At 49.8% G+C, this 16661-nt stretch overlaps 1 protein-coding gene across 2 annotated transcripts in view; it reads left to right on the forward strand.

Annotated features, from left to right (window-relative positions):
- The window catches only part of LOC141155309 (connector enhancer of kinase suppressor of ras 2-like), a 586755-nt gene that overhangs the window by 440188 nt on the left and 129906 nt on the right, over window positions 1-16661 (forward strand). For both annotated transcript variants that reach the window (XM_073642150.1, XM_073642151.1), the window contains exon 6: window positions 12197-12316. In XM_073642150.1, the coding sequence (XP_073498251.1) occupies window positions 12197-12316 (120 nt within the window). The remainder of the gene's footprint in view (window positions 1-12196; window positions 12317-16661) is intronic.

Genomic DNA, 16661 nt, shown 5'->3' on the forward strand with positions numbered 1-16661 from the left:
ACTGCTATTTAAAAGCAAAGGGAAATGTGCATTTCTTGGTTGAATGGAATATTATGTTTCCATTTATTGCAATGACTACTGGAGGAGGCACGATAACTGTTCTTATCAACTTCCTTACAGGGTGTTTTAGTAACGATTCTTCTTTCCTCATGTGATATTGGAAGATCCAAGATATTGATAACATTTTTATCTTTTACTCTTAAAGGAAATGCCCTAATCATTTTTTTTTAAGTGACTCACAGAAAGAGTAAGACAATGTGTTGTTACCTCTCCATATGAACAATAAATCACCAATATATCAGTGAAAGAGGACATGTCTTTTAAAAAGAGGATGGGGATAAATGAAATGTTTCTCAAAGGCTCCCATATAAAGGTTATCATAATTGGGGGCTACTCAGGTCCCCATAGCGGTGCCCTTACACTATAGGAACATCATTTGTTGTCCTTTTTACCTTTGGCACAGTTTCTTCCTTTACAAATAGCCATTACTGATGTTCATGTACTTATACTCCTGGTGAGGGAGCCTGTGCAACTCCAAAACGCGTAGTGTTTTTTATGTCTGGTATCTTTTATTCAGTTGTTGCTACCAGTTGTGGGAAGTTCTATGTATTTGCAGACATTTAGTTGCACATTATTTTAACTGCATCTCATGTCCCTCAATTGAGATTGATCAAGCTCAGCTACAGCGCCTTTTAGCAAAACATTTTTTCTTTTTTATTGGATATACATCCCCAATTATGGAAGATCTGTTGGTAGCATTTGGCTACATCTATGCTTACAGTTGTGTACTCAGCGCAACGACAGCCGGTTGCTAACGTCTATATCTTTTACTCTATAAGAATAGCCAAGTGATGCTCTGTGAGTGCAGGAATATTTGGTTTAGTTTCCTGTAGACATGTTATCAGTTCTGTGCTTTGGCTGATTGTTCTCAGTCCTCTGCCCTCTGGCTGATTGTTCTCAGTCCTCTGCCCTCTTGCTGACTGTTCTCAGACCTCTGTCCTCTTGCTGACTGTTCTCAGTCCTCTTGCTGACTGTTCTCTGTCCTTTGTGCTTTGGCTGACTTTTCTCAGTCCTCTGCCCTCTTGCTGACTGTTCTCAGTCCTCTGCCCTCTTGCTGACTGTTCTCAGTCCTCTGCCCTCTGGCTGACTGTTCTCAGTCCTCTGCCCTCTGGCTGACTGCTCTCAGTCCTCTGCCCTCTGGCTGACTGCTCTCAGTCCTCTGACCTTTGGCTGACTGTTCTCAGTCCCTGCCCTATGGCTGACTGTTCTCAGTCCTCTGCTCTCTTGCTGACTGTTCTCAGTCCTCTGCCCTCTTGCTGACTGTTCTCAGTCCTCTGACGTCTTGCTTACTGTTCTCAGTCCTCTGCCCTCTGGCTGATTGTTTTCAGTCCTCTGCCCTCTTGCTGACTGTTCTCAGTCCTCTGATGTCTTGCTCACTGTTCTCAGTCCTCTAACCTCCTGCTCAGTGCTCTCAATCCGCTGGCTGATTGTTCTCTGTCCTCTGTTTTCTGGCTGACTGTTCTTAGTCCTCTACACTCTGGCTGACTGTTCTCAGTCCTCTGTTATATTTCTGACTGTTCTCAGTCCTCTGCCCTCTTGCTGACTGTTTTCAGTCCTCTTGTTTACTGTTCTCAGTCCTCTGCCCTCTTGCTGATTGTTCTCAGTCCTCTGCCCTCTTGCTCACTACTCTCAGTCCTCTGTCCTCTTGCTCACTGTTCTCAGTCCTCTGGCTGATTGTTCTCTGTCCTCTTGCTGTTTTTAGTCCTCTGACCTCTGGCTGATTGTCTTCAGTCCTCTGTGCTCTTGCTGATTGTTCTCTGTCCTCTGCCCTCTTGCTGATTGTGCTCAATCCTCTGTGCTCTTGCTGACTGTTCTCAGTTCTGCCCTCTTGCTGACTGTTCTCAGTACTCTGCCCTCTTGCTGACTGTTCTCAGTCCTCTGCCCTCTTGCTGACTGATCTCAGTCCTCTCTGCTCTGGCTGACTGTTCTCAGTCCTCTGTCCTTTTGCTGACTGTTCTCAGTCTTCTGCCCTCTTGTTGAGTGTTTTCAGTCCTCTTGTTGTGTGTTTTCAGTCCTCTTGCTGACTGTTCTCAGTTCTCTGCTCCCTTGCTGACTGTTCTTAGTCCTCTGTCCACTGGCTGATTGTTTTCAGTCCTCTGTGCTCTTGCTGACTGTTCTCAGTCTTCTGCCCTCTTGCTAACTGTTCTCAGTACTCTGCCCTCTTGCTGACTGTTCTCAGACCTCTGTGCTTTAGCTGACTTTTCTCAACCCTCTGCCCTCTTGCTGACTGATCTCAGTCCTCTGTGCTCTGACTGAGTGTTCTCAGTCATCTGTCCTTTTGCTGACTGTTCTCTGTCCTCTGCCCTCTTGTTCACTGTTCTCAGTCCTCTGCCCTCTTGCTCACTGTTCTCAGTCCACTGCCCTCTTTCTGACTGTTCTCAGTCTGCTGCCCTCTTGCTCACTGTTCTCAGTCCTCTGCCTTCCTGCTCACTCTTCTCAGTCCTCTGGCTGACTGTTCTTAGTCCTATGTGCTCTTGCTGACTGTTCTCAGTCCTCTGCCCTCTTGCTCACTCTTCTCAGTACTCTGCCCTCTTGCTAACTGTTCTCAGACCTCTCTCCTCTTGCTGACTGATTGTTCTTAGTCCTCTGCCCTCTTGCTGAGTGTTTTCAGTCCTCTTGCTGACTGTTCTCAGCCCTCTTGCTGACTGTTCATAGTACTCTGTCCTCTGGCTGATTATTTTAAGTCCTCTGCCCTCTTGCTGACTGATCTCAGTCCTCTGGCTGACTGTTTTCAGTCCTCTGTCCTCTTGCTGACTGTTCTTAGTCCTCTGACCTCTTGCTGAGTGTTTTCAGTCCTCTTGCTGACTGTTCTCAGTTCTCTGTCCTCTTGCTGACTGTTCTCAGTCCTCTGCTCTCTTGCTGACTGTTCTCAGTCTGACCTCTTGCTGACTGTTCTCAGTCCTATGTGCTCTGGCTGACTGTTCTCAGTTCTATTGATGACTGTTCTCAGTCCTCTGCCCTCTTGCTGACTGTTCTCAGTACTCTGCTGCCCTCTAGCTGACTGTTCTCAGACCTCGGTACTTTTGCTGACTGTTCTCAGTCCTCTGTGCTCTGGCTGACTCTTCTCAGTGTTCTGCCCTCTTGCTGATTGTTCTTTGTCATCTGCCCTCCTGCTCACTGTTCTTAGACTTCTCCCCTCCTGCTCACTGTTCTCAGTCCTCTGCCCTGTCGCTGACAGTACTCAGTCCTCTGCCCTCTTACTGATTGTTCTCAGTCCTCTGGCTGAAGGTTCTCCATCCTCTGTTCTCTGGCTGACTGTTCTTAGTCCTCTGCGCTCTGGCTGACTGTTCTCATTCCTTTGCCATTTTGCTGACTGTTCTCAGTCCTCTGCCCTCTTGCTGACTGTTTTCAGTCCTCTTGGTTACAATTCTCAGTCCTCTGCCCTCTTGCTGACAGTTCTCTGTCCTCTGCCCTCTTGCTGATTGTGCTCGGTCCTCTGTGCTATTGATGACTGTTCTCAGTTCTACTCTCCTGCTGATTGTTCTCAGTCCTCTGCCCTCTTGTTCACTGTTTTCAGTCCTCTGCCCTCTGGCTCACTGTTCTCAGTCCTGCGGCTGATTGTTCTCTGTCTTCTGTTTTCTTTCTGACTGTTTTTAGTCCTCTGACCTCTGCCTGATTGTTTTCAGTCCTATGTGCTCTTGCTGACTGTTCTCAGTCCTCTGCCCTCTTGCTGATTCTGCTCAGTCCTCTGTGCTATTGCTGACTGTTCTCAGTCCTTTGCCCTCTTTCTGATTGTTCTCAGTCCTCTGCCCTCTTGCTCACTCTTCTCAGTACTCTGCCCTCTTGCTAACTGTTCTCAGTCCTCTCTCCTCTTGCTGACTGTTTTTAGTCCTCTGTTCTCTGGCTGATTATTTTCAGTCCTCTGCCCTCTTGCTGACTGATCTCAGTCCTCTGTGCTCTGGCTGACTGTTTTCAGTCCTCTGTCCTTTCGCTAACTGTTCTCAGTCCTCTGTCCTCTTGCTGACTGTTTTTAGTCCTCTGACCTCTGTCTGATTGTTCTCAGTCCTCTTCCTGACTGTTCTCGGACCTCTGTCCTCTAGCTGACTGTTCTCAGTCCTCTTGCTGACTGTTTTTAGTCCTCTGACCTCTGGCTGATTGTTCTCAGTCCTCTTCCTGACTGTTCTCGGACTACTGTCCTCTAGCTGACTGTTCTCAGTCCTCTGCTCTCTTGCTGGCTGTTCTCAGTCTGCCCTCTCGCTGACTGTTCTCAGTTCTATGTGCTCTGGCTTACTGTTCTCAGTTCTATTGATGACTGTTCTCAGTCTTCTGCCCTCTTGCTGACTGTTCTCAGTACTCTGCTGCCCTCTTGCTGACTGTTCTCAGACCTCTGTACTTTTGCTGACTGTTCTCAGTCCTCTGCTCTCTTGCTGACTGTTCTCAGTCCTATGTGCTCTGGCTGACTGTTCTCAGTTCTATTGATGACTGTTCTCAGTCCTCTGCCCTCTTGCTGACTATTTTTAGTCCTCTGACCTCTGTCTGATTGTTCTCAGTCCTCTTCCTGACTGTTCTCGGACCTCTGTCTTCTAGCCGACTGATCTCAGTCCTCTGACTGATTGTTTTCAGTCCCCTGTCCTTTTGCTGACTGTTCTCAGTCCTCTTGCTGACTGTTTTTAGTCCTCTGACCTCTGGCTGATTGTTCTCAGTCCTCTTCCTGACTGTTCTTGGACCTCTGCTCTCTTGCTGACTGTTCTCAGTCTGCCCTCTTGCTGACTGTTCTCAGTCTGCCCTCTTGCTGACTGTTCTCAGTTCTATTGATGACTGTTCTCAGTTCTCTACCCTCCTGCTCACTGTTCTCAGTACTCTGTCCTCTTGCTGACTGTTCTCAGTCTGCCCTCTTGCTGACTGTTCTCAGTTCTATTGATGACTGTTCTCAGTCCTCTGCTCTCTTGCTCACTGTTCTCAGTACTCTGTCCTCTTGCTGACTGTTTTTAGTCCTCTGACCTCTGGCTGACTGTTCTCAGTCTGCCCTCTTGCTGACTGTTCTCAGTTCTATTGATGACTGTTCTGAGTCCTCTGCCCTCCTGCTCACTGTTCTCAGTACTCTGTCCTCTTGCTGACTGTTCTCAGTCTGCCCTCTTGCTGACTGTTCTCAGTCTGCCCTCTTGCTGACTGTTCTCAGTTCTATTGATGACTGTTCTCAGTCCTCTTCCCTCTTGCTCACTGTTCTCAGTGTTCTGCCCTCTAGCTGACGGTTCTCAGTCCTCTGCCCTCTTGCTCACTGTTCTCGGTACTCTGTCCTCTTGCTGACTGTTTTTAGTCCTCTGACCTCTGGCTGACTGTTCTCAGTCTGCCCTCTTGCTGACTGTTCTCAGTTCTATTGATGACTGTTCTCAGTACTCTGTCCTCTTGCTGACTGTTCTCAGTCCTCTGCCCTCTTGCTGACTGTTCTCAGTTCTATTGATGACTGTTCTCAGTCCTCTGCTCTCTTGCTCACTGTTCTCAGTACTCTGTCCTCTTGCTGACTGTTTTTAGTCCTCTGACCTCTGGCTGACTGTTCTCAGTCTGCCCTCTTGCTGACTGTTCTCAGTTCTATTGATGACTGTTCTCAGTCCTCTGCCCTCCTGCTCACTGTTCTCAGTACTCTGTCCTCTTGCTGACTGTTCTCAGTCTGCCCTCTTGCTGACTGTTCTCAGTTCTATTGATGACTGTTCTCAGTCCTCTTCCCTCTTGCTCACTGTTCTCAGTGTTCTGCCCTCTAGCTGACGGTTCTCAGTCCTCTGCCCTCTTGCTCACTGTTCTCGGTACTCTGTCCTCTTGCTGACTGTTTTTAGTCCTCTGACCTCTGGCTGACTGTTCTCAGTCTGCCCTCTTGCTGACTGTTCTCAGTTCTATTGATGACTGTTCTCAGTACTCTGTCCTCTTGCTGACTGTTCTCAGTCCTCTGCCCTCTTGCTGACTGTTCTCAGTTCTATTGATGACGGTTCTCAGTCCTCTGCCCTCTTGCTCACTGTTCTCAGTCCTCTGGCTGACTGTTCTCAGTCTGCCCTCTTGCTGACTGTTCTCAGTTCTATTGATGACTGTTCTCAGTACTCTGTCCTCTTGCTGACTGTTCTCAGTCCTCTGCCCTCTTGCTGACTGTTCTCAGTTCTATTGATGACGGTTCTCAGTCCTCTGCCCTCTTGCTCACTGTTCTCAGTCCTCTGTCCTCTTGCTGACTGTTCTCAGTCTGCCCTCTTGCTGACTGTTCTCAGTTCTATTGATGACTGTTCTCAGTCCTCTTCCCTCTTGCTGACTGTTCTCAGTTCTATTGATGACTGTTCTCAATACTCTGTCCTCTTGCTGACTGTTCTCAGTCCTCTGCCCTCTTGCTGACTGTTCTCAGTTCTATTGATGACGGTTCTCAGTCCTCTGCCCTCTTGCTCACTGTTCTCAGTACTCTGTCCTCTTGCTGACTGTTCTCAGTCTGCCCTCTTGCTGACTGTTCTCAGTTCTATTGATGACTGTTCTCAGTCCTCTTCCCTCTTGCTCACTGTTCTCAGTCCACTGCCCTCCTGCTCACTGTTCTCAGTACTCTGTCCTCTTGCTGACTGTTCTCAGTCTGCCCTCTTGCTGACTGTTCTCAGTTCTATTGATGACGGTTCTCAGTCCTCTGCCCTCTTGCTCACTGTTCTCAGTCCTCTGTCCTCTTGCTGACTGTTCCCAGTCTGCCCTCTTGCTGACTGTTCTCAGTTCTATTGATGACTGTTCTCAGTCCTCTGTCCTCTTGCTGACTGTTCTCAGTTCTATTGATGACTGTTCTCAGTCCTCTTCCCTCTTGCTCACTGTTCTCAGTCCACTGCCCTCCTGCTCACTGTTCTCAGTACTCTGTCCTCTTGCTGACTGTTTTTAGTCCTCTGACCTCTGGCTTATTGTTCTCAATTCAATTTATTGTTCTTGTTCAACCCAGCAGGAACCAAACCATCCCAGGAACAGACCAGACCCAAGCGATACTGTAACAAGCACAAACTATTTAAAGGCACAGTAAACTGATTGGATAAAAAGGATATAATTGCATCAAGTAATTAAAATACAGACAGAGGAGGAGAACTGTGGGAGAACCTAGGGGCACCTCCGCTCCTCACAGGCAGTTCATTGACCTTTGGGGTCACTCAGGCCCTCCCCCACTTTAAAGCAGCTGCAGCCTGTAAATGATCCTCTTAATGCTTTACCTTCTGTTACTCCAGAGCAGCGCTCGGTTTAGGGGGATCGGCTGCTCCTCACCTCCACCTCATAGAAGCTAATTATTGGGCGCAGTAATTTACAGGCTCGCTGCTGATTGTGCTCAGACGTCTCCGGAAACACATTTACATATCACACAGTTATTATTATTATTATTATTATTATCGCGCCATTTATTCCATGGCGCTTTACATGTGAAAAAGGGGGTATAATACAAGAACAATTACAATAATCTTGAACACAATGTGACAGCGACTGGTACAGGCGGAGCGAGGACCCTGCCCGCGAGGGCTCACAATCTATGAGGGATGGGTGAGGATACAGTAGGTGAGGGTAGAGCTGGTCGTGCAGCGGTATGGTGGAGCGGTGGTTACTGCAGGTTGTAGGCTTGTCGGAAGAGGTGGGTCTTCAGGTTCCTTTTGAAGGTTTCCACGGTAGGCGAGAGTCTGATGTGTTGGGGTAGAGAGTTCCAGAGTAGGGCGGAAGCACGGGAGAAATCTTGTATGCGATTGTGGAAGGAGGAGATAAGAGGGGAGTAGAGCAGGAGATCTTGTGAGGATCGGAGATTGCGTGCAGGTATGTAACGGGAGACTAGGTCGAAGATATATGGAGGAGACAGGTGGTGGATGGCTTTGTATGCCATGGTTAGAGTTTTGAACTGGAGTCTCTGAGCAATGGGGAGCCAGTGAAGGGATTGACAGAGAGGAGAGGCCGGGGAATAGCGGGGGGACAGGTTGATTAGTCGAGCAGCAGAGTTTATGATAGATTGGAGGGGTGCGAGAGTGTTAGAGGGGAGGCCACAGAGCAGGAGGTTGCAGTAGTCAAGGCGGGAGATGATGAGGGCGTGCACTAGTGTTTTTGCAGATTCATGGTTTAGGAATGTGCAGATCCGGGAGATATTTTTGAGTTGGAGTCGGCAGGAAGTGGAAAGGGCTTGGATATGTGGTTTGAAGGAGAGTTCCGAGTCCAGGGTTACCCCGAGGCAGCGAGCTTGAGGGACTGGGGAGAGTGGGCAGCCATTGACTATGATGGATAGGTCAGTTGGGAGGGTTGAATGAGATGGCGGAAAGATGATGAATTCTGTTTTGTCCATGTTAAGTTTTAGAAATCTAGCAGAGAAGAAGGATGAAATAGCAGACAGACATTGTGGGATTTTGGTTAATACGGAGGTGATATCGGGTCCAGAGAGGTAGATCTGTGTGTCATCAGCATAGAGGTGATAATGAAAGCCATGAGACTCTATGAGCTGTCCCAGGCCTAAGGTGTAGATGGAGAAGAGCAGGGGTCCTAGAACTGAACCTTGGGGGACACCGACAGATAGGGGGCGAGATGAAGAGGTGGTGTGTGAGTGGGAGACACTGAATGTCCTGTCTGTTAGGTATGAGGAGATCCAGGATAGGGCCAAGTCTGTGATGCCGAGAGATGAGAGTCTGGAGTAAGAGGGAATGGTCCACTGTGTCAAAGGCAGATGACAGGTCTAGGAGGAGGAGGACAGAGTAGTGTCGCTTAGATTTGGCGGTTAGTAGGTCGTTTGTGACTTTAGTCAGTGCAGTTTCAGTAGAATGGTGCGGTCGGAAACCAGATTGTAGGCGGTCAAAGAGGGAGCAGGAGGAGAGGTGGGAGGACAGTTCAGAATGGACATGTTGTTCCAGTAGTTTTGAGGCATAGGGGAGAAGTGATATGGGGCGATAGCTAGACACAGAGGATGGGTCAAGGGAGGGCTTTTTGAGGATGGGTGTGATTGAGGCATGTTTGAAACATGAGGGGAAGACACCAGTTGTTAGTGACAGGTTGAAGAGGTGGGCTAGGGCTGGGATGAAGATAGTGGTAAGGTTTGGGATGAGGTGGGACGGGATTGGGTCAAGTTTACAGGTGGTGAGGTGTGATTTGGAGAGTAAGGAGGAAAGTTGATCTTCAGAAATGGTGGAGAATGTAGTTTTGGAGGAGGAAGGTTGAGTAGGTGTGGGGAGGGGCTGTGGGGGCTTTAGGCAAAAGCTTTGTCTGATGGTGTCAATCTTCTGCTTGAAGAATGACGCAGACACATGCACTACACGCTGCGTGAAGGAATCAAGTCTAATTTCCGGGGAGCCGTCGCCCCCACAGAATCTGAGACCATCACCTTGTGAAGCAGGTTTTGCTATTACTTATCCCTTTTATTTTAATAACTGTTTTATGCATACATGTAAATTGTCTCCTTTATAATATCTTGTATATATTTTGTAAACACTGCCCCCCTTTTGGGAGTAAATCATTAATTATTTACCAGTTTCTTTCTTCTTGTCCTATGTCAAGCAAACACGTTCCTCACTCGCTAATTCACGTTACCTACCAGGTACCCGATCCACCTGTTAAGCGATCGGTGGTGGCAGTATACCAGTATTTATGTGATATTGTGGTTTGAGGGTGGCTGGTCGGAGGTATATATACGTTCCTGGAAGGAACTGGTGGTATATATACGTCCTGTCACATCACGTGCCGCAATAGTCGACATAAATTAGAGCAGTTGCACCCGTGCTTATCCTCTGTCAATACCGTGTTTGACCAGCAAGATAAGGGGGCGCCAGAGAGCTGCAAGGTCTGACCCAAGAGTGGGTGTTGTTTTCATGACAATTTGGTTCATCCTAACTTCCGCATGTAAACATGAGGGAGAAGTCCCAGCAGAATTACAGCAGCACAGAGTATTTAAAGGGATAATCCCACCTAGGAAATAAATGTCTTATAGATGCGGGGCGCATCTCTAAGCCTGAACCTCTGTGTAAAATGGAGGTCTCCAGACCCCCGCAGTGAGGCAGCCACTGTTCTGTCTGTGGATAAACTATGAATGTTGTGCATGGGATATCCCTTTAAGAAGAAGAATATGCTGATCATAAACAAGTTACACAGTGGAAGGAGCAGAATCCACTTCAAGAATCCATCACTTCTGACTAACCCCTTATATATCCTGATGGACTAATCACTTCTATGTATTACCTGAGGCTGCTCCTGCTCCGGAGCACTTAATGCAGCTTTGTACCACTTGGTTGACCATTGACTTCACAGCTGGACTTCCATGGATTGTGGCGTTGATATCATTATTTGTGGCCGTTACATGAAGTTTAGTTCCATTCTCTCCACCCAATTATCATCTCGTTATTTTGGTGTTTTCTGCCGGAGATGAAAGTTCTCTCGATTTCTTCCATTTCCAGATCGCGTCTTATAATCACTGGAAGTGACTCCTGATTCTGACTCATGAATATTCATTCTCCATCATTAAATATTCTTTGTTGTGCTCAGAATTTTATCTTTATTTATTGCACTGATGAAGATTTACTAAATACGGTGTCTCTGGGAAGAGGGGATAAGCGGCGGCGCCTGTAATGAGCAGATGCTCCATGAGACGTATTTGTGATAATCCACGGACTCCCTCCAGTGGGGACTGATCCTGCAGTGGAAACACGGAGGCGGCGATTTCTGCTCCGGAGGCTTTATGAGACTGATAACACTTGTGTACGTAGTCAGCTGCCTGAGCAGGAATGAGAAAGTGCCACTTCATACTGCTGCCACCACCGCCACCTCGTACTGCTGCCACCACCGCCACCTCGTACTGCTGCCCCCACCGCCACCTCGATCTGCGGTCACCACAGCCACCTCGTACTGCTGCCACCACCACCACCTCATACTTCGGTCACCACTGCCACCTCGTACTGCTGCCACCACCATCACCTCGTACTGCTGCCACCACCATCACCTCGTACTGCTGCCACCACCGCCACCTCGATCTGCGGTCACCACAGCCACCTCGTACTGCTGCCACCACCACCACCTCATACTTCGGTCACCACTGCCACCTCGTACTGCTGCCACCACCATCACCTCGTACTGCTGCCACCACCATCACCTCGTACTGCTGCCACCACCGCCACCTCGATCTGCGGTTACCACAGCCACCTCTTACTGCGATCACCACCGCCACCTCATACTGCGGTCACCACAGCCACATTGCACTGCTGCCACCACCGCCACCTCACACTGCTGCCAACAGCGCCACCTCATACTGCTGCCACAACCGCCACCTCATACTGCGGTCACCACATTGCACTGCTGCCACCACCGCCTCCTCACACTGCTGCCAACAGCGCCACCTCATACTGCTGCCACAACCGCCACCTCATACTGCGGTCACCACCGCAACCTCATACTGCGGTCACCACCGCCGCCTCGTATTGCGGTCACCACCACCACCTCATACTGCTACCACCACCGCCACTTCATACTGTGGTCACCACCGCCACCTCGTACTGCTACCACCACCACCACCACCTCATACTGCGGTCACCACCGCCACCTCATACTGCTACCACCACCACAACCTCATACTGCGGTCACCACCGCCACATCGTACTGCGGTCACCATCGCCATCTCATACTGCTGCCACCACCGCCACATCATACTGCGTTCACCACCGCCACCTCGTACTGCGGTCACCACTGCCACCTCATACTGCGGTCACCACCGCCACCTTGTACTGTGGTCACCACCGCCATCTTGTACTGCATTTACCACCGCCACCTCACACTGCTGCCACCACCGCCACGTTGTACTGCTACCACCACCGCCATCTCGTACTGCTGTCACTGCCACCTCATACTGCGACCACCACCACCACCTCACACTGCTGCCACCACCGCCACCTTGCACTGCTGCCACCACCGCCACCTCGCACTGCTGCCACCACCGCCACCTCGCACTGCTGTTGTCTTTCCCCGTCTTCTCCTTCTTGGTGTTACAATGTCAGTGTTGGGCAGGGTGTCCTTACGTCTTATTTCTTCTGCTGTGAGATTCTTGTACGTTTCTGTAGTGATGAAGGCTGCGGAGTCTTTCTTTATGTTCCTGTCTGTAGAATTTTCTGAGGTTACAATGTGTCGGGTGTTACTTTCTCCTGTATGATGTGATTTGCGGATATTTGCTCTCATTGCTGCTTTCTTTCATATCTTCTAGTGTAAAACGTTGTCGGGAATCTGTGATCACATCATCTCTCTGTCGTCGGACTCGTTGGTGTCGCAGTCGGCTCACCTGGAGGTCGTCCATCTCACCAATATCATGCCAAGCGAAGGACTGGTGAGTGATACAATGATGGCGTCAGATCTTCTGTGGATGTTTCTCCAGTCATTTCCTTATACAACGGCGACAATCACAGACCAAGCACAACAACAGCTCGACTTCAGTGAACACAACTGCAAGTAATGTCCAGACGTCTCTGTAGGGGGCGCAATGTTCTCAGTGTCTATTTTGGGGCTTAATTCTCGAATGTTGCAGAATGAAAAAACTGATGAAACGCAGAACAATGTATTAAAGATTAATAATGTGTACAATGGTGCTCGGTCACATCAGTGCTGTTACTCCTCACCGTCCCACCCCAAGCTCCCACCAGGGGTCAGTCACACCGGCAGGGTACACAGCCTGCAGCTCAGGGGCCACCTGTGCCCTAGTGTGTGGCCCCCGTCATCCTTGACACCCCACATATGTGGGATTCCTCTTTAGTCAGTACTGCACAGAGGAAAAGATGAGCGTGACTCTCTCCATTGTAGTTTATGAGGGAGATGAAACGCTTGGCTGTTGACACAGCTCTCATATACTACAATGGAGATGTCTGCACTTCTTGTGGCCATCTTGGCTCCTTTTATCTGGAGTGACAGAGAGGACGAGGACCTGAACTCTAGTGCCTCCTATTGGATAGCAATACCCCTTTGAAGAGTAACTAAACTTTCATTTCACATATATAAACATATTTAATTTTGTCTATTTGTTGCCATCAGCTGCATTGATGTCACATTATACACATTTGGAGTACAGATGATGGCAGTGATGGGTCAGCTCTGTCACTAACTCTGAGGAGAAGCTTCTGCAGGAGATCATTGTGATCAGCACAAACCTCAGAGGAGGAGATCGGTGCTGACCCATCACTGCCATCATCTGTACTCCAAATGAGTACGGCCTGATATCAATGCAGCTGCAGGCAGGGAATAGACTGGGGAACAGCCGAGGTCTGGTAGCCTCTTACATGTAATTTTTTTTTTTACAGAAAATAAGACAAATCCCTAAATGAAATGATTTACAAACTTTCATAACGTTCCATGTTGGACAAAATTATTATTAAAAAAAAAGAAAGTTTAGTTACTATAAGTCTTGGTGTGACCCCAAAGCCCTCGGGAGAGGTACTATGTAAAAATGTGTCTCTCAGACCAAAACGGGGTGCGCACCCCCTGCTCCATATAGTTCAGCTCTCTGCCCCCCTTACCCGCTCTCAGGGGCCCGGTCCTCCTCTCCGTCACAGCTGCGTATGTCTGAGGTCCTGACTCTTCTAGTCACAGTCAATATGTTCCCACTAGTGGACGTCGGCCCACGTTCCCGGTCCTCTCCGCATCTCTCCATGACTCCATACTGCCCCTTCACTGTCCACGTCCAGTCCGTTGATGGGGGACTCGTGTCCTGCCCGTCAGGTTTATTGTGTTGATGAGCATCTATCATAATGTCATTGTGGGGGTCTGCACATGGTGGTCTTTCTCTTCCATGACTGTGTGGCTCATTCTTTTTTTATGGAGTGAGGATTGGCAGCAGGAATGTGCGTCTCTGGGCACCATGTCTGAGGTGGATTGGTCTTGTACTACAGGGCGGTAATCACGTGGGAGCCCTGACACCCTCAAGGGATTGAGAACTAGAAATGCCCCAATCTGACAATCCTTCTCATGGGTGAAGACAAGGGGAGAGCATAGAATACCGTAATGGCGCAGTTATATAGGTGCATATGTCGGGGTAAAGCAAAGGCTGCCTGCTTGAGTCTGGGTCAAGTACAGTGTCTGATATTCCCGCACAAGGTCCCGCTCCTGGCCTACAGGGCAACCAGACCCCGCTGAGGTCTCCAGTGACCTAACCACTTTGGCTGACGATGCACCAGTGCCAGACACAGACAGACGAGGCCCCTGTGTAAGAACAGTATATGGACCCTCTACAGTCCAATAGCTCCTCATAATGCACAATAACACCTGCTTTGATGAGATAGAAATGGGCCCCTTAACGTTTGGGCCCCTGTGCGGCTGCACAGGTAGCACCAATGATGTGTCCGCCCCTGCGATGCTCCATCATCGGTCAGGCGGTCATTCATGTGAAACACTCGCAGGTCACGCGGCACAAAGTGGTGATTTTCTTAGCTCCATGATTGATCACCAGGACCGACTTGTCTCTGATCTGAGGTCGGCCCCACCCCATCTCTCCACCGCCGGCCCATGACCTCCACACCAGTCAACTGTCAGTCTCCCTCCTCGTATCTTCAATACTTCGGTCCAGCACCTCATGTGGGAGGTCCGCACTCTCCGAAAATGGCCCCATACCTTCTCCTTGCACCAACTGTCGTCTGCCCCCACCTCACAGCGGCCCAATGTACCAGCGTCACTGTGCTCTAGTTACCAGCCAGAACCCACATCTCCTGGGCCCGGACAGTCGCCATATTGGTTCCGTAGAAGCCCTCATCTCTCCATCCAGTCACCGCATCACACACTATGGTGCCACAGGGCGCCACGACCCGTCCTCCAAATGATATATACCCTGTAACACAACATATATACATGACACGTTCAGTAGCCTTAAGGAACATGCAACATTAAGGGATACAGCGGACAATCCAAGGGCTGCAAATAAATGGCGATCTGACGGTGTCCCATCCTGAGAGCGGAAGAGCGGATATGGGGCGAGTCTGCTGAGGCTTAGACGTCACATTCTCTTCTGTCCATCATTTCACCATAAACATTTTCAATTTCTCTACTTGTTTTCAGTGAATGAGAAAGTTCTTCTTTTTTTTTATGTTCAGAGGCTAAAAATCAGCTGCACACCTCCGACTTCTCACTGCTGAGAGTTACAAGTTATGGGGGATTGTGAGAGTTGTTAAAATGTATCCGGAGTGTAAGAATGTGACAAACCCCAGAATCTGACCTTAGAATTCAGTGACAGCAAGCAGAGATCTGCAAAACTCCTCCAAAGCCTTTGACTATGTAGCATCAGCGTCTCTGCCCCCTGCCCCCTGCCAGTCAGAGACGCCGTCCCCCTTACCGCCGCGGTCCTGCTCCAGCGTCTTCCGGCCTCCCTGCTGCTGCTGCTGGTGCACGCAGCTTCCCTGGTTCTGTGCTTAGGGCGTGCGCGTGCGCGCGCTCCCTCCCTCTTAAAGGGGCCGCGTGCGCCGTCCTAAAAAGTCCCCGGCCAATGGCCGGAGGACTTCCTCTATAAAAGGCACCTCCTCCAATATGGAGGTGCCCGTGCAAGGTTGTTGCTCTGTGATACTTACTTTGCTGCAGCCCCCAGGTCCTCTGCAAGTCAGTCCTGTTCGCCAGTCTGATCTTCAGCCCAGTCCGCCAGTCTGACTTCTCTCCAGCCCGAGAGTCTGTCTACAGTCCTGTCCGCCAGTCTGTCTATGGGCTCTGCCCGCCTGCTTACCTGGAAGCACCTGCCTGTTACCTGCGGTGTCTGCCTGCCCGCTTACCTGGAAGCACCTGCCTGTTACCTGCTGTGCCCGCCTGCCTGCATTACCTGGAAGCACCTGCCTGTTACCTGCCGTGCCCACCTGCCTGCATTACCTGGAAGCACCTGCCTGTTACCTGCCGTGCCCGCCTGCCTTCATTACCTGGAAGCACCTGCCTGTTACCTGCCGTGCCCGCCTGCCTGCATTACCTGGAAGCACCTGCCTGTTACCTGCGGTGCCTGCCTGCCTGCATTACCTGGAAGCACCTGCCTGTTATCTGCCGTGCCTGCCAGCCCGATTACCTGGAAGCACCTGCCTGTTACCTGCCGTGCCCGTCTGCCTGCATTACCTGGAAGCACCTGCCAGCTTGCCTGACTATCTGCCTAATCAGCCTGCTTGTTACCCGGACCACCCGTCAGCCTACCTGCCGAAGCTCATCCGCTGTACCGGTCAGTCCCTGCCTTCTGACCCGTGGGAGCCACCTGCTCTCATACAAGGTCGGTCCCCAGAGTGGCACCTGGTCCCTCTGCTCGGTTCCTCCCTGGTTCACGGAGTCGACTGAGCCGCCGTGCGACCTTGGTCAGTCCGAGTTGATACTTAGTTACGCCCCTCTGGTCCCTCCTTGCACCGCAGCACAGAGGTTCCACCACCCTGATCTGTAACAGACTATTGCGAGTGACATTAACTTCCAGAGCTGAACGCACAGGTCATCATTATAAATTCACAGCAGAAATGACGGGACATCGATCGGATTCCTTTTATTTCCTGAAGGCAAAATGTAATTACAGGTTCAGACATAATAATTGTTTATTAGCAGCAGTCACTATAGTGTTATTGTGTGATATTTAAGGGTCATGGAAGCTGCGTCACAGGTCAACCCCGAAATTCACTCACATAATGCAGGTTATGGTAGGTTCTTGGTGGTGGTTATTTCTGATATACAATCCTAAGATG

Source organism: Phyllobates terribilis, unplaced genomic scaffold (genome assembly GCF_046119375.1).
Source record: "Phyllobates terribilis strain yellow unplaced genomic scaffold, ASM4611937v1 Scaffold_7__3_contigs__length_470593459, whole genome shotgun sequence".
NCBI classification, from domain to species: domain Eukaryota; kingdom Metazoa; phylum Chordata; class Amphibia; order Anura; family Dendrobatidae; genus Phyllobates; species Phyllobates terribilis.